The 18,958-nt window shown below is 38.1% G+C and overlaps 1 protein-coding gene across 6 annotated transcripts in view; it reads right to left on the minus strand.

Annotated features, from left to right (window-relative positions):
* Positions 1-3,894: 3,894 nt before the first annotated feature.
* FUT9 (fucosyltransferase 9) overlaps positions 3,895-18,958 on the minus strand; it is a 98,880-nt gene continuing 83,816 nt past the window's right edge. For all 6 annotated transcript variants that reach the window (XM_040058430.1, XM_040058427.1, XM_040058431.2 and 3 more), the window contains one exon: positions 3,895-4,982. In XM_040058430.1, coding sequence (XP_039914364.1) covers positions 3,895-4,974 — 1,080 coding nt within the window. In that variant the 5' untranslated portion in view covers positions 4,975-4,982. The remainder of the gene's footprint in view (positions 4,983-18,958) is intronic.

Raw genomic sequence — 18,958 nt, forward strand, 5'->3', positions numbered from 1 at the left:
GTTATTGGTTATTTAACTGCTTGTTTAAAGTTGTGAGAAAATTATTATTTTTTTAAGCCTATTTTGAGAGACAAACATGAGTATCCAGAGAGAGCAAGTAGTTCTTTATTGTGTTCAGTGGTGTCCATTCTCCATATTTTGCTCAGCCTGCATGAACTCTACAAATCCCCACATTCATGCTCTATCAGTCCATCTTTCATTTTATTTGATCTATTTCTTAAAAGACAAATATATTGCTGGATGTTTCACGCTTTATGTGGGCTTCACTCAGGCTGCTTGCTCCCTGTGGGTATAGATATATGGAAAGAGGCATTCAAAGAAATTGGCAGCAGGATTCACTGAGGAATGGGGGTTTCATACTAAGCAAGATCTGCTGTGGACATTGTCTATGAAATGAAAGGAAAACTGTTTTAGAAGAATCTGCTGCCAGTTTTTTTTCTGATACCTGTTCACATTCAGTGGGCTAGCAATGCATGTGCAGTTAGTATTTTATCTGGCTTGGGTCTTATTTTCCACACTGAGAAAGGCAGTATATGTTGACAACTCAGTGCACAACAGAGAGCCTAAAAGCATCTAAAGTAAGCCATTGTAAAAGAAAGAACGGTGGTTACTCCCTGTGTTCACTGACTGCTTAGTTAGCTTGTGACAAGTGCAACTCAAAACTGTTGTGGGCTGGCAAACAAAATAAACTGAATGTCTGAAAGAAATTTGTTGAGAAAATCGTTAGAACTGGTGTGATTTCCCAACTTCTAGTTCTCTTTTCTGGTACAATTATCTTCTTTTGCCAGTGATACCAAGGCCCAATACCTATTTAGCCTAGTCCCATGTAATTTACCCTTCCACAGTTGGCTGAGTTTGCTCATTCTCTTCCATAGTGATTTTTTAATTTGAGCCTGTTTATGCTTGCTGTTCATGTAGAGTAGATCACAAAAGAAGCACAGACCTCACAAAGCTGAATGTTGTATACAGACTGGAAGCAACCTTAGGTGAGCCAAGTGTCTAGGTCTAGGTAGGCAGTGTTTATGAACGCATGGAGCATAGATGTTTTATATCTATTGCTTCTACATAGGCTGAACATGCCCAAAATAGCTTCATCTTCTGTGAACAAAGATCTTTATACCCAGAACTACTTAAGGCCTGATACCTGCAGATCACCTTAAAATCTCATAAAAAATTGGTTCAATTTTGTTCTAGCCCTTACTCTTCAAGAATGCCAGAGAAACATTAGGGTCAGGTATATTTTTTAGGATTTGGTAATGATTATTATGCATAATTCTGGATTAGATTTCTCTCCTGCTTTATTAATCTTTGAAGCAATTTTAGCAATGTTTCCTGAAAGGAATGTATACAAGCCTTCTGTGGAGCTTCTCTTCTTGTGAAGAGAACAACACTCTTTCCAGTTCCATCAAAAGATTTTCACATTTCTTAAAATTCAACCTATGGTTAGCCATGCTGACTGGATCCCATGCTTACAGAGGAAAAGACATTAATTACAGGATTAAAATTCAGTTCATATTTCAAAACTTTCAGTGTAACTTTTAGTATACACTGACCAATATTCGTAGTAACAAATATATCTTACATATGCTTGCTTATTACTACAAGGACTTAACTGAACTTGCTGCCAAGAAACGAGTCTGATTCAACCCAAGGCCTTCTAACACACAGAACAATTCTCATGATCTGAAGCAAAGAATTAAATAAAGGATTGTACACATCCACCTTTCACTGAGGTCAATGTAAAGGACTTCCACATCCCAGCACTGAGGGAGTCAGGTTATCAAGCCAAACCAGTGGTATGTTCAGTCACTGAGAATTTCACAGTCCTTCTGAAAACAAAATGTTATGATGTCCTGCAGGACAGACTATAACCTATAGCCACTTGCCTTCAAAATGATAAAATACTACTCATATTACATGCATGTCAGAAGTTTGTTTTTAGAAGACTCAGTTTCCTTGTATTGCATTAATTTTCAAGGTAAGCTCATGCTGCATACTAGAATGCTGGTGAGTTTAGGTGATTCACAGTATATTGAAAGCCAGCTGGATTGAAATACAGCTTTTGAGAGCATAGTGAGAGCAGAAGTGATTCTATAACTTTTCCATGGGGTTTTGAGTTCTAGAAATTTAACTAATTACTCTTATAGCCTACTGTGTTTCTATTGCAGCCTGGGGGGGGGGGGGGGGGGGGGGGCGGAAATCTGACAAGTCGCATTGTCTTTTGCTAAATATTTATCTCTTATTTCCTTAATGCAGCAACATTTTTGTCTGCAAATTTAATATTACTTGATTGATTAATTTGCTTGATCAGGGTCTTATACATCTCATTAGCAGATGTCTTTCCAGTTTAACTTTTTTTTTCCAGTAGCAGGTGTGATTTGCAGTACTTGGACCTGAAAATCCAAGCTGATTTGCTTTCATGTGATACCAAAACATACCCATACATTTATGTCATTATACCAACCTTGTACATATGAATATATATGGTAATCAGAAATCTGTCTTAGCTGAAAGAAAAAAGTAGTAAAATCAAATGGCACATGTTTAGAGCAGACATTTTAAACAGTTATGACAACCATCACAATTTTACATTTGCTAATAGAGCAAATTTAATACTTAAAAACCTACTTATATTATCAAATATTGATAGCAGTTGTTGCTCTGAAGAGTGCATTCTTAATACCTCTCATATAAAATATTTTCAAAACCCCAAATTCATTAGCTTAATAAGTTGAAAGGTTATGTGTCAGCCTGATAGCTTGTTTACTGAATTTCAGCATATTTCTTTCAGAAAATTGACTGCTTAGTAATCTTTTTCCCCACATTTATATGTCATAACATCAAGTTGTCCAGCTAATGTTAAAATTCAACAGATCTTTATAGAATTGGGGGAAAATTCACTATTATTCAAGAAATTATATGAGACAACTTTCTAAAATTTCTCAGCAAACTGCTTCTAAAAATCCATTATTACCAGCTGAATTCAGTGCATGAGGCTGATGTAATCGAACACCTTTGTTAAAATCTGTTTCTCTCAGTGTATCACTACTTAAAGTCCTGGTTCAGGTTAAAAATACTTGAGAGATATTGAGGGTCAGGGGTGTGCTGCATTTGAATACACTCAAAAATTGGATTAATCTGGGCTTTGGTAACTAGGATTGGTCATTTTCTCTAAATCTGACTTATTTTTTCTTCAGCGGGTAAGAAGAGATATATTTCTAAAGCAACATAATGGGACCATTTGTTAGGAAACATTTTTAGAAACAAAGACTGTCCATTATTCTAATACATTTCAAAAACTATAACTACCCTTAAAAGGGGGCAATTAATCACACTTCCATAATGTTAGGTATTTTATTCTATTGTGCTCTTAAAATGCAAGATGAACATATGAAACTTTGCTGTCTTTTGAAGTATTACACACATTTCTGGCTGGAACAGCAAATCATGTTCTTAAAATTTTCTCTGACATTATAAAATTGTTTCCTTATTTTCCAAATAGGTTAAACAACAAGGATAATGTTAAAAATAAAAACCCCCAATTGTTAGAAATTACTACTTCAAGTGTAAGACTGGGACCTGTTTCACAGAAAATGTGGAAAATATTGTTTTAAATTTTAATAAGCAATCAAATACTCTTCAGTGCACATAATTAGGATATCTTATAATTTGAAACTCAGTGCTGATGACTGCTGCTGCTGATCTTTTAAAATCTCTTACAAAATATAAATAGGATAGCCAAGAGAGAATAGCCGATAAACCATGACATGAGATTCTCTTTTCCTTCCTTTTTTTCTCTTTTCCTTTCCTCTCCACTTGGACTGAAGTCCTTTCTGGCTTCTTCAAAAAAGTGTACGCACACCCCGCCCCCCTCCCCCCCCCCCCCCCCCCCAATTAATTCCAAAACCATTTCTCTAAATTTCCAATGGACTTGTATTCCTGGTGTCTTTTCACGTGATCACAAGCAAGACATGCATGTGATTCCCAGAACCTAGGAAGATGCACTGAAAAATCCTTCTTCCAGTTGAAATAACTAAGATACATCTTGTTATTTTTGTCAAGCATCAGAAGATATTCTGCCAGCTCTCTAGGGGAGAGAAAATCTTCCACATGTATGAAAGAGTCTGCTGGAATGTAATTCTCATAATTTTCTCTGGAAGGGCCCAGTACAACTGGTACTGATCCAGCCAGAAGAGCATTGTAAAGTTTCTCAGTAATGTAATCTTTGTGGATTGAATTTTCAAAGGAAAGGTAGAATTTGCACGTGGAGATAGTTGGGATCAAGTTTTTATCATTGACGTAGTCTCCGAAGGCTTGTCCATAGGTGTGGATTTCAATGTATTTGCTAAGCTCGTTGTAATACTTGACTCGAGCGTGCTCAGGGTTCCAGTTACTTACAACCCAACAGACCAAGTTTTCCTTACTTGGTACTTCAAATGTGAAGGAACTCGTACCAACCATCATGAAGCCATAAGGCACCTGGATATCTGAATCACGCCGATAAGTCAGGGTCAGGTTGAAAAGGTGTTCAATGCCACTCTTTTGTGGAGTATGGGTTGGAGACTCCAAGTTCATCCAAATCCACTTCTGGAATGGTGGCCTGGCTTGCTGAGGTAAATTAGCCAGATCCCAGCTAATGTCTCTGTGATGAATGAGAACAGCATGGGATCTGTTATATAGCGAGCGGTCAATAGTCAGATGGCACCCAGGAATATTGAACATCGTTTGGCAGGAGGTTAGATCGAATGTCTGACCAAATGGCCAAACCCAGATCAAAACAGTAGTTTCATTGAGATTATCAGCTTTGGAAGAAAAGAAGTTCTTCATTTTCAACACTGAACTGGCTGATTCTATGGGACCAGAAATCCAGCTATTTGTTGGCTTGATATAAATTAATATAAATGCCATGAAACAACCAAGGATAATGAAGATAATAAAAAATGGCCGGAAAATTCCCTTAGATGTCGATGTCATAATTTGCTCTGAGAAAAAAAGAGGAAGAGAAAGAGAGAAAATAATATCAGGTGTTAAATTATGTATATATATCCTGTTAAAACAGACACCACAATAGATAGAACTTCAATATCAGTGAACTGCAACCTCAGAAACTTTGAATGGAGAGGGCATGGGTTCTTGCACACTATGGCAAAGTGGTAATATTTATCTTCTTCACATTAAAAGCTCACTGGCAAATTAAAAGCAGGATTTTAATATGTCTCATACTTGGTGAATCAGTATATATTAAGAAGTTTTTTTGCTTAGAATGTAGGCCAAGCATTTGGAACACAGAAGACAGACAAAATTACCCTTTAATTCTATCCTTGTGTCTGCATAAAGGATAACATGCTGCTGATTTGTTGCATTTTTATTTGTGTGAATATGGAGGACATAGGATTAGAGAATTGAAAAAAGGAAGGGACTAGAACTTTAACTGTGTAACAAATAAGACTCTTATTAGAAAACTAGTTCATGTCTGGTGGCTACATAGAGATGAACATTCGTGCCTTCCCCAGGGGACTCCTAAAATACCTAGAGTAGGAAGCACAAAGAAAGGGTTTCCCTATCCAGCCACATATCTCATGTATTTCCCACATAAAGAAAAATAAAGAGGAATCAATAAAAAGATGTTCCTGTGTATTTCATTATGTTTTCATGTGTTGCAAATTAGAAAAAGTAGAAATATGCTGCATTGTGTGGTATCCTTTTTTTTCTATGGGGAGATAGGGCTGAGGAGTTCATAGTGCTTCCATTGTCCTTGCTCTGGTTGTTTCCTCCTGAGAGAAATGATCCATCTCTTTCCAGAACTATTCTTCCATGTGGTTCTTGCAAAACCTAACAAAGTTAGGAGTTGTTAATTGCTAACGTTTGATCCTGGATGTAGCCCTAGAAATCACAGATGTTCTAAACCTAAAAAAGTTAACCATGCAGCACCATAACACACAAGGGAAAAGGAAGAGAAGTCAGCTAGTAGAAAAAAAGTGTTCTGAATATACTGGCACACTATAGATTCTACAGTGAGGTTGCAATTACTGTAATTTTTGTCTGACTTTCTTTTGCTGCATATTTTTCAATTATTTGTGTTTTGTTATCTTGGCTAGAGAGCACCACAAATTTTTTATAATAACCTAATGACTTCACCCCCATACATAGAAAAAATATAATATAATATAATATAATATAATATAATATAATATAATATAATATAATATATAAAGTATAATAAATATAATATAATATAATAAATATAATATAATATAATATAATATAATATAATATAATATAATATAATATAATATAATATAATATAATATAATATAATATAATATAATATAATATTATATTATATTATATATATATATATATAAATTGAAAGCAGATTTTAGGCCTTTTAAAGCACTTTCATAGCTCATCTCTTCCTATCTATGAAATAAGTGGCTAAATTAAAAATGAAGACATGGTGGAATGTGATTCAGAGGTTCACTGATAGCACAACTTTGCTGCCTTTGTGAGCATAAAAACTGATGTGTGAGTGTAGCACTACAGTTACAACAGAATGTTTTCACATCCATTGTTGATGAAAGGAAAAAGGAGAGAACATCATGCTTAGCTTTACTCTAGCACTGTATCTTGAAAAAAGGTAATTTGCCACAATATTTCCCCTGGTTTTGGGGAGATGGATGGTTTTAATTCTGGTTTTAATTATAGTGGTGGGTTAACCTTGTCTGGCTGTCAGACCCACCCAGCCACTCTCTTACTATCTCTGCTCTACAAAATATGGGAAGAAAATAAGATGAAAGTCTCATGGGTTGAAGTAAAGAACAGAAAGGTCACTTACCAGTTACTTTTGCAGGCTAAACAGGCTAATTTTTATTGCCATTTAAAATTAATAGATTTATGTAGTAAGAAACAATGACAAATATTAAAATAAATTTTCCTCCTCATCTTCTTCACAGGCTCAGCTTCCTGCTTCATTCCCAACTCCTATACCTCCTACCTGCCCCTGAGCAGTGCAGGGGGATAGGGAAAGGAGGTTTGTGATGAGTCCACAGCTATTCCTCTTGGCTGCTCTTTCCTCCTCATACATTTCCCTTCCTCCAAAATGAGTCCTTCCTATGGGATAGTTCCTTCAGGGGAAAAAAACCCAACAACTTAGCTACTGAGTGGGCTGTCCATGGGACACTGCTCCTTCAGGACACATGTTCCTGCTCTGACCTGGGGTCCTCCCCAGGTTACCATGGGCTGCAGGGGAATCTTTGCTCTAGTGCCTGGAGCACATCCTCCTATCCTTCCTCTCTCACCTAGGTACTCACAAGGTTGTTTCTCGTGTTTTCCCCCTCATTCTCCACTCCTTGTGCCTTTCTTAAATATACTTTCCCAGAGGTGCCATCATCTTGGCTGCAGGGCTTAGCCATGCCCTTTGGTGGATGTGTTGGAATATGCTGGAATTGGCATGGGGTGGCCCTGGCCACTCTTTGGAGAGGCTGTCTGGCACAAACACCTCCTACAATTATATAAAATATATGCTGTGCTGAGTCTGGTGCTTTTGTCTGGGCCCTTTTTATGAAGGACATAGTTTTGCAGGCACTCTCTGCTTTCAGCATAATGATTCTGAGGGGAGTAAAGGAGGGGAACTGCGTGTCCATGGCTTTTCCACTTATCCTCACCAGTTTAAATCCTTCTGAAAGAAAAACAAGGCTTTACAGCAATATAATATTGGCTTTTTTAGCCTATGTTGATTGTTGCTGGACAATATGTCTAGAAGGAAGGTTATGACCTATGAGAGCCTAAGACTGCTTCCTTGCCTTACTGTGGGGAAAATGAGAATGGAACCTCTGAGGAACAAGGGATTTAAGTTGAACAGCTCTAGGAGATGTAGCTCCAGGGAAAAATAAGAGGCTGACCTGATATTCATGTAAAGCTGTTCTTTGTTTCTGTGCTACTGAAAATGATACACAGAATAGGTATAACTCATCACTGAACAGATAGTGTGAGCTGAGTTTGGACAATAGATTGGGAAACACATTTATGCACAGGAGCTGATAATTTTCTAGGGATTGAAAAGGATGATGAAAAATCAGAAAAGGATTTTAACATTGTGCCTTGTAACATAGTCACACTCCAGATAAAAGCCTTTTGACTCAAGTCTCTGACAGGGATTATTTTACACTAAGCTCTTCTGCTAACTAATAACAAACCCCTGCACCATGACATGACAACTCTCACTACATAGGAAATGAGCAGATATTATGTATTCTGTTCTCAGCTTGAAATTCTAGTTTGTCCAAACTGTTGCATTTGTGTAGGAAGTTTTTGAAGTGTAGAACCAATGTGAGGATAATCACTTGCGGTTTGTGTACCAGTATTAACATCTGACCACGTTAACATCAGACAAGTGAAGCTGTTTTTGTCTCTTCTGGGTTAATTTCCTCTCCTGTCTTTGCTGCCCTGTGAATGCACATCCCACTTCCTGATCTGGGATCATGGTTCTTAGCTTTTGCCTTTTAGCAAAACACTAACCCTCATCCAGGCCATATAGTCCTTTACAGTCCTGCATCCTCTGGATTCAGAGAACTAACCATTCATTATGCAGACTCACTGATCCATTAGAGGTATTGGCATCACTGGCATGCTTTGCTCTGAAACTACTGCTAATGGGATGGTGGAAAAGGGTTCTAATAGCAGGACCCATTAAAAAAATTGAATGAGAGTCTTGTAAAGAAGCAGAGGACCTGAGCAGACTCCTAAAAATACCACTTAACTATACCCTGAGGACCTGGACAGGATTTTTTCATGAAGTTCTATTTTTGTATTCCACTTTGTGGAATACAGTAATAACTATTAAGATGTGTACTGGGACTAGCAGCAATTTCTCATGATGAAGTGCTAACAGAATCAATAATTTCTCTGCTTCACAAGGCAGACTGAGAAACCTATGAAATGGACCAGAAAACTCTGCTTTCATGGCTTTTGGGACTGAGACCTGTGCACAATCAGCCAGCAGTAAGTATCGTGAAGGCATGTTGTCTTGAGTTATGTAACCAAAGAAATATGTGTATTCTAGTTCATCTTCTGGGGAGATGTTTTTTCCTTATCTCTTGTTACTTCAGGGGGGGAGGGGAGGATGCCTTCTGTTACTTCAGGGGGGGAGGGGAGGATGCCTTCTGTTACTTCAGGGGGGGGAGGGGAGGATGCCTTCTGATAATGGCCCAGCCATTAAATCCAGGTGGGGCAGTGTTTCTTATCTCTTTCACCACCCCTCCATCCTCCAGGGGGACATCTTCTGATAATGGGCCATTAGGGCCCACCAACGACATGACACATTCCATCATCCCATTGTGAGATGCTCCACCCAGTGGGGGAGGAGCCAGCTGTTCTTAGCTAGATAAAAACCGGGACTGAGGACCAAAGGTGTCTGGCTTTTCCACTCAATGCCTGGTGGAATACCAGACCTATCTCACTACCACTGGATTTTTCTACAGGACCATCTCTACCCCACAGAGCCACATCTGTTACTCCAGGAGGATTTATTTTGGACTGCTTCCAACATCATGACCACCATGGTGTCAGATTGTATCTCTGTCAGGGTTTTTCCAGGGTTTTTGTTTGCTTCCTTGCTTGTGTGGTTTTTTTTTTTTTTTTTTTTTTTTTTTTTTTTTTTTAAATTTTTTTTTTGTGCTACTACATTTGTACTTTCCTTTTTTAAATATTCCTTGTAAAGATCTGTTACTCCTATTGCCATATCTTTGCCTGAAAGCCTTTAATTGCAAAATTATAATAATCTGGAGGGAAGGGAGTTTATGTTCTCTGTTTCAAGGGAAGCTCTAGCTTTCCCTGGCAGACAACTGTCTTTCAAAACCATGACACATGTGTTAAGTAGTTGTTGACAAATATTATTTGAATAATATTGCATAGTTGCAATATTGCAACCATAAAATGGTTTGGGTTGGAAGGGATTTTTTTTTGAGAAGTGGTTTGTGTGTACCCCTAGGAATAAAAGTTATGGTGTGCTAGAATTCATAGGTTTTTTTTCCATAATAATCTCCAAAATGGAGAGTCTTTTCCATATTTATTTACGTCCTTTTTTGTGCCCAAGATAACCATTAACATCTCACTGCAATTCTCACTATAAAGGTGACACTAAGGAGATGCTTGTTACAAGCCATCCAGGCAAGTCACCTTAGTTCACCCTTCCTTTTTCATGGATTTCCTTCCACCACAGAATCACAAATTTCCTTTCTGTGGATTCCCTCCCCCATGCATGTCCGAGTCTGAAAGGAAAACTTCGTCAAAGAGATGTGTTTACTGAGATTTCTGCCAGCTGGAAGAATGCTGTGCTTTTGATAGTTTTGTTATAAAGTACACTTCAGAGTGTTGTGGTGTAGCAAGTATTTTCTAGGTCCTTTTTTTCCCAAGTTGAAAGTATAGTATTTCATCAGTACAAGATTGTTTTTCTGGGTACAAAACTTAGCAAGGCTTCTTTTTAAGTGCAATTCTTGGCATTCTATCAACAAGCAACTGCATTTAGCAGCAACACAAACAGGGATATAGTAATGGGGTGTCAGCCCTATTAACCCCAAGTTAACCAGGCAAGGCTTGCTAAAATAGGTCTGTTTTTTGAATGCATTATGTTTATTAAGAAATAAAATTGAATTTTAGGGATACAGTTTTATCATATTTTCATTGCAATTGGGACTTCTCAGTCATTCCAGAAGGGACAGATATGTTTTGGTTTGTTGTGGGTTTTTTTTTCCTGATTATGCAATACTGCAGCGGGGAAAAAAAATAACCTTTCTTGTCAATAATATTGATGCCTATTTCTCTGGCATTTTTTGAACCAATTTCTCCAGTTTCTCAAGGTTTTGCCAGTAGCCCAAAATTTATCATTACTTGCAGAGGTATAATTTTCATTACTAGTGTAGTACTGAGATTTTAAAAAGGAAAGGGAGAGCATTTTAAAATTAAAAAAATAAGCAAAGATTCTTAAAAGCTGTGAATAGTTCACTGAATAGTGAACAAAAAAAACCATGTTACTTTTCACATCTTAGAATTCTTAAGCATTTGGGGCTTACTCTTGTCTTCACCACCAGTTGGTCTCAGGATTCCTCAGGTAGAAATATTTAACCTCAAGATAGTCTCTGAGGATCACTCCTGGGATCAGAATGGGTGAAGGGCAGAAGGACTTTGAGGTTAGCAGAGGTGCCAGAGGTAGGTACCTCTAGAAGCAGACAATCTAGGTAGATACTTTGGGGCTATAGGACAGTTGAATGCAGTGGGAAATGATAAGAATAACAAGCAAAAAATTGTTAACAGAAAGAAGGCTCATTTGAGATTACTCTCCCTGTTCTCTGGCATGTTTTACCAGCCTTGGCTATGGCATATCTGCATTTATGCTAACAGCTGGATTTTCTTAAAACACACTTCCAATTAGCTGGAGCTTTTTCACCTGCAGTATTAAAAAAACCCCTGATTTCCTCAGGATAGCCAGAGTGTAACCTCTTATCTCCAAGTCACTGCTGTATGGACATGCATCCAAGTGCTTCTGCTTTAGCTCTCTGAAACTGAAGCTCCCTCCTTTTTATTGGAATTAACTCTCACTGTTCCTGGTTAAGCTTCCTCTGTTGCAACCAGAATAGTGGATTTTTCCCCCCCAGCATTCAAACACATGCTTGCTTCCACACATTTCCATGCCTGTCCACAGATTTCTGAAAACAGCGCAGAATGAAAAGGCTCAACAGAGCTGCACAGAGTTAAAAGGCTGAATACTGAATGAGCTGCTGATCTCAGACTGCATATTTTTATTCTACTGTTTACAACATTCTTTTTCTTCCCCTCTCCACCTCCTTTGTTTTTGAGATTTTTGTTAATTCCACAGGTTCCAGTTTTGTGTATTTGCACTCTGAGAACAGTATAGAATCATTTTATTCAGTGGTGGTAAATTTCACTTTGAACAGTTTTAGAAAAACAACCTAAAAGCACCCCGAGGACAGGTAGCCATTAAGATAGGTTCTGCACCATCCCTAAGCAATCTATCACTGGAGACTGGTAAGAACAAGGTTAGCCAAGCACCACTAAGCAGTGAGAGATCAGATTGTGCCCCCAGGTCCTAGGGCTGGGCTAGAATGACCCCACTTGATTCCTTCCAGCCTTGTACTCATAACATTAAACACAGATTCTTATAAAATGTGCCTAATAAGAACACAAACTGGCAGTCTAAAGCAGCAAGGGATTGCAGAATAAATGAGTAATAACATCCCCCATCCTCAAAGTTGTCTTGCAAACTATGAAATAGCCACACAGTACAGAGTGAAAATGTGAAGGAAAGTAAAAAATTATGTGGACAACTGCATAATCAAAAGCAACTATACAGTCCCTATTTTCAACGGCCAAACCTAAATCTTTCTGTCAATTGCTAGATGGGGTGCTGCTGCTTTTTTGGTGAATATCTGAATCTTGACCCCTTGCTGAAGAAAACCCTGTTCTCAGCTTCCTTCTCCAAATTGCTGTGCAGTTCACAGCATCCTGCTATGGCTCAGCAGCCCCTAGCCTTCCCCCTGATTGTAGAAACATCTATCCTCTCCTTCTCTCCATGGCAGTCACACACTGTCACTCTCCAGCTGCTTATGCAACAACTCAGTGGTTTCTTACTGTGATCCAACTATACAGCAGAAGACATTAGCCAGGGACACAGAGTCTCTCAGAACAGCAGGGGGAAATGGCTAAAGCACTGCTGTCTATACTGGAGTGACTATATCTACCAGTACTGCCACATATTAAAAAAAAAAAAAAAAAATACAGTCCTGTCAGCACAAAACTTTTCCAGACAATCTGGAGTTAGTGTTGGGACACTGCACATGGCAGCAGAATTGCTTTCTAATCATGAGCTTTCAAGTTTGTCTCAGAGGGCACAGAAGGTACCCTTTCCTTCCCTTGGCACAACTGGAAAATAAATGGCATACAAAGTGATCACAACCTCAGCACATTGCCAGCCATGGTAACACGCAGACAGAACCTTTTTTACCTTAACTTCCACGTTTGCTTGTCCACATCACAGCTAGTTTATGACCAACAGCAATCTGTGAAAAGGGTGGTGGCTTTCCATACTGTGCAAGGTATAGAAAAGGGAGTTCTTCACCACTGTAGCTTAGTAGCAAATTTTATCTGCCTTGTCAGGAAAGAGCTTTTTATCTTCCTGAATATAAAGCTCATCCTAGTTATGCAGCAAAAGCCAGTCCATGCTCTTTCAAAAGCCCTGAAAAGGCTCTGCACAAAATGAAGCCGATCAAAGAAAAGTGCTCCAAAAGCAAGTGGTCTCTTCCTCCCTTCTTTCCATGTGCTTTGGGGACAGCAAACTGCTGTTCTCTCTGATTCTGCCAGAATTGCAGAAAGAGCTCTTCAGCAGCTTTGTGACTGGCTCTCAGAACTGCACCAGGCCAGCTGAAATATGAAAAACATACCTGCACAAGCTATGTATTTGTGAGAGCCACCCACCCGCCAGAAAGCCCTGATTAACTCTCAGTGCCTGTGAAAATGATGTGAGCGAAGCCAAATAGAGAGGGAGCATGAAGTGGCAGGAGAAGAACCATAGGCATTCCTGTGCACATAAGTTAAACTCCCCATCAAAAAATCACAGTTGCTTCTGACTGATTTCCTAACATGTAGTTCCCTTGTATAGTGGAAAAACACCTCCTCCTGTGAAGAAGATAAATCAGAATCAGGAAAAAGCAGAGGATGCCTACCTATAATATTGAACACTTACTCTAGGGTATATTAGTTCTGTGGCAAAGCAAGGGTTTTGGAGCTCTGAGCACCAGCTGTTTATGTAGATATCATTAGAAGCTAGATGCAGTAGTTACACTGTTGTATCTTGCTGCATAAGCAAGCTCAAAAATTTTAAATGAGATTTAATGCTGCCTTTTTTTGCAGATACAATTTCATAGATCTGAGGATTTTGCCAGTGGCAACACAACCTGTGAGATAGCTCTGTAGACAGGAAAGAAAGTCTGAGAGGCCCTTAAGATATACCATAAATTCCCCATAATCTGATCTCTGCTTAGCATTTCACTTCTCTGCTTGTCTAGCACTTTTTCCTTAAGAGACTTGTTATACCTCTAGGTTTGGGATCTGTACTGACATAACTGGGTTTTTAGGATGCAGGTCAATGTTCTTGCTTTAATTTAAAAAAATCTTCTGTGCTATGGATACTAGTTGCCAGTGAGACAACAACTGCCCTAGAGAGAAAAGAAAGCTACTGCAGTGCTCAAATCAGTTGCAATCTACTCTGTGGCTGAACCGGAGAATGCCATTTACTACTACATTAATAGAGAAGAGAGGTGATAATTTAATAGGCTTATTTTTTTTAAAATGTGTCCATATTCTTTGCAAATGCGACTTTTTTCCCCCTCACAGAATGGAAAGATTGGCATTTGCTTTACAAATACAATCAACAGAATTGGATTTCTTGACTATTCTGAGCTAAGAAGTAAGTAAGTGTTGGTCAAGAGGATTCAGGATAGCCAAGAGTCCTCATCCAGGTTCCGTTAGTTGTCTAAGCAGAACTCCTCACTGATCCAGCTTTTTTAAAAGCCCATCAGTCACTCAAGGCTTCAGGTTTGATTCTGTGCACAAAGAAGACAAATCCTTCATCTTGTAATATACTGAGTGCCAAAACCAATGGCTGCTTATTTTCCATCTGGGAAAAGTGCAATTCAAATAAGCGATGGATTGTAGAGAACTTGTGTGTGTCAGGACACCAACACTAACAGCTATGTTTTCAAGATTACTTGTGCTGGTAGTACTAAATATTTCAAAAGAGTAAGCTGTTAAGTGTGGGATAGAAGGTGATTATAGAACAAGATTATTGTATGAAATACTTGGCTTGCTGGAGCAAGAATAGCAATTCCTTATAAATATTATACTATACTATAAAGTTTGGACACTGAAAACAAGAGAAGAAGACTTTTGAGATCTGATACAAGTGCCTTTTTACTCAAACACAGGGAGAAAGAGCAAGATAACAAAAAGTAAATTCAGAAAAATTCTGAATAAGAAGTTTAAACATAGGCATGCAGAGAAACTGAAACAAAAACTTAATCACCCAAAACCTAAAGCATGATAAAACAAGAATACAAGCATATTTTAAAAACAATCTGTATTATAGATAGTGAATACTATAAAACCAGTAAAACTGACAATCCCTCAGCCTCTTAAACGGCACGCTCTTCTGAGAAAACAAAATTGCAGTTGAGAGAAAGCAGTGGTTAATTTCTTGGAGTGTCTCTTTGTGCGCGTAACAAAAGGAAGAGCAGGCAGCATACTACAAGTGTAACAAACAGAAATATAAAGCTTAGCAAAGTCACTGAAGAGACTTTTTCTGTAGAAAAGAAAAAAACCTGAAGTCCTTCAGTGAAGAAAAAGCAAATGCACAAGAGGAATGGGTTGAAGGAAAAATTGTCTGAAAAAATCCTCCAGTAGCTGCAAACACCAGCATGTTCTAAGATGATGTTTTCTTTTTGCTACTTGCTGTCCAGGTTAACATAGACATTGATGCCTCTAAAAGCAACTCAAGGTTAGAACACAGCAATGAATTACATTCTGCACAGGCTGCAAAACATTGTACAAAGCAGACCAGAATTTAGTCCAAAGATCATATTTCTTTTGAAAAGCTGAAGCTATTTGCTATTTCTTAGCTTATTGTCTTCCTTTTAAGCATCTTAAGAAGAGAAGTTAAATGTTTGCAGTCTAAGTTTAATTCTAATATTCAATTTGCACTTGATTCTAATGTTCAATTACTGGATTTTAGTGTAATACATTATTGTACTCTTAATAGAGAAGAAATTCCATAGTGAATTAATGAATGTTTTGCCACTACAGTAACAATTCAATGTGAAATTATTTACTTAGAAATACAATTTTCCAAGTAGTCTTTTTCCCATCTTAAGGTCTGCAGCCCACAGTCTTTCTCTTGTACAACTTTACTGCCTATTAAATCTAGGCATTTAAAAAGTGGAAAGAAAGAGATTTCCTTGTTCCTACAATGCAAGGAAGATATTATACTGCAATATTACTCAGCAAGTAACTTTCTAAAGAAAGTCTGCAGAGATAGGTAGGAGGAAACACAAGGAGAAAGAAAAGGAGCAAGGGAAATAAACAAAATAAGATTAAAAAAAGGTCTAGATATGAGGTCAACAGCACTTAATTCTGTATTCCTTTACTTTAAGGACATTGATGAGAAAAAAAAAAAAAAAGGCAAGCAGTTGCCTTTTCAAACAGACTGAGAATCTATGGAGTTAATTCAGTTTCGCAAATGTGGGTAGGACTAATTTGATGACAAAAATGTTAAGAGGAACCTAAATCTCTGGTTGATTAGCCTACGTCAAGTCCAAAGAAGCCCCAAACCAGAAGGGATCAGGGGACATGCTGCAACCCTGCAAACCTCTTCATTTGTCTTTTAGTGCTGGTCATACTTAAACTCTCTCTGACCCTCTGCCTTTCAGACTCCTGCACTCTTAGCTGCCTGGGGCCAGCACATCCCCAGGAGGGGCTCATTCTTCATGAGGAAGGGCCACTCAAAATCGATAAACTAGCTATTACCCCAGCTCTCAGCCCTAAGGATATAGATGTGCCTACAGGAGCAGACTCCATCTTACATGCACTGGTAACAGCTGCTTTTTGTTTGAATTTAAAGGAAACAGGCATAGTATGAAGTCCCTTTGCGCAGAAATTGAAGCTATGAGCTATTAGATATGAATCTTTCCTCAGCCTAAAGTGATTCAGACCTCGATATTTCAATTTCCTTAAAGGTCTTCTAGCTCCTAGACAACAATGTCTGTCAATTTTACAGTGTGTGAAGAGCTTTAGGAGTAGAGGTCAGCAATCCTTTTCTCCTCATTGGAGGCCTATTTGCTAATCAAGAAAATACTATTTTCTTTTGACCCCTTTCTGTCTCCTGCCTATTGACTCCCTAATGATTTACACCCAGGGGCACATCTGCAGCAGTAGAAGATAGAGTCAGCTTTCTTTCCCATGCAGTTTACCTCAGTGTAAAGAGAAGGTGGAAGGGGGGGATTTAAATCTCCATTGTTGGCAAGACCACAAAAACTGGTCTTTATTCTGGGTGAATAATGTTCTGGCTCTGTTTCAAAAGGTTTAATTTCCTAATTTATTCATAAAAGGAAGAGGCTAGATCCCTGCTGTCAAGGGCAGATTCCCAACTCTGAATCCCAAGAAGGATACAGTCCTTTAGAGCACTAGATGCATCTTGGTGAAGGGAAGAAGACACATCCCAGTCCTGTCCTGGGCAGCCTCTTTCACTGTTTGTGGTGTGTTGCATTTGTAGGTGGCCAACAGATTTTCTGCATTAGGTAGGTGCTCCAGGAACTGTAACAAAGCCTTTGGGCTAACAGCCAGACCTTCTAATGGTCAGCATGTTGTGGTTGTTGAGGGTGGGCAGCCTTTGATCTCTGTGGTCAGTTGTGGTCAAATGTTACACACAAAACAAATGTTAGAGTACAACAAAGACTCTTCCCAGCCAAATTAAATGGATTTCTGCTAGAATATATGTCTATTGTCCTCCTAAAGTCCTCCTAAAGAAAGTTTAATCAAAAGCAATAATAATAATGCTAGGAAATCTTTATTTCACTGACAAGCACATTGGTCTGCTGGACAGCACTGTTTTACCAGGGCAATTAGAGCCTGCTGATGCCCTGACAAATCTCATACACAGGACATAGAACAAAGAGGTAGAGAACTTCCTGGCTCTTTTATCAGCCTAACCTGAGTTTAGTTGAGTAGAATTTAATTTGACTTAGGCACTAAACATTTTCTGTCTCATAGATACCTGTAGTGTGAGACTACTTTCCTTTGATAAAATACTTTCAAATCTACCAATTAAGAGTACCATAGAAGCAAAAGAAATGCTGCTCTAGTAATAACAATGCATTCACTTTGGAAATGCCTCTCTCTAAAGAATCTTGGGACTTTAGCAAGCATAAAATTTTATTCCCAGCATAGTCAGAAAATTATTACTGAAACTTCTTTATGTGGAGTAAAAGAGGGATAGAAATCAAGTACGGGAAAGATAAGCAATTTTCACAATATCATGAAAATTTGAACAAGTATTTGACAACTATTTCTTAAATTTGCATCGAAACAGTTGAATCTGTTGGTAGAATATTTTACTTCAAACAAACTTCACCAGAAGGTAGTCGTATCACATTTATTCAGATCAGATATATTTTTAGTGTATCTTTGTTTCAACTCTGAAAACATATCCAAATCTTCTTGATTGAGGTGAATTAGTACAGAAAAATGGAAGCTTTAATCAGAATAAAGTCAATGACCCCTTGATCTTTAAAATAAGAAAAACTGCAACCCTTTTGCAGAACTGTAGCTGAAATTCTACCAGCAAAGCTGGATTTGCTGAGAAACAAAAAGAGATGAAATCTTGCTCACAGAAACACTGGAAAACCTATTAATTTCAGTATGGTTTAGGATTTTGTTCTTTCAGTGGATTGCAGCAACATGTAAGGAGAGAAAAAAAGAGAGCTCAAAAGCTATTCCTTTGTGTTCCTTAAAGTCAACTTAGAAATAAAAATCCTAAGGCAACTCAGGAGACAGCAAGAGAGATGTAAGTCAGAGCACAAGTAACCTAAAAATTGGAACAACATGCAAATAACAAACACCCTCCCTTATACACACACATATAGCCACACACAGTCTGCAATTTCAGGAATGATTTAATCACCTTTTTGAAGTGTTTCTCAGCTTTCACATGTGCAACATTTCATAAATACCTACTCCTATGCACATATATATATATGTGTGTATATATATATATATATGTATATATACACATGCTATTTATGTGGTATTTGTAGCACACTTAATTCCTTGGGTTCTCTGAAATGTGATTTATAAATTACCCTTTATATTTCTTTGTATCCATACCCTTACCTCTCTA

Source organism: Hirundo rustica, chromosome 3 (assembly GCF_015227805.2).
Source record: "Hirundo rustica isolate bHirRus1 chromosome 3, bHirRus1.pri.v3, whole genome shotgun sequence".
NCBI lineage: Eukaryota > Metazoa > Chordata > Aves > Passeriformes > Hirundinidae > Hirundo > Hirundo rustica.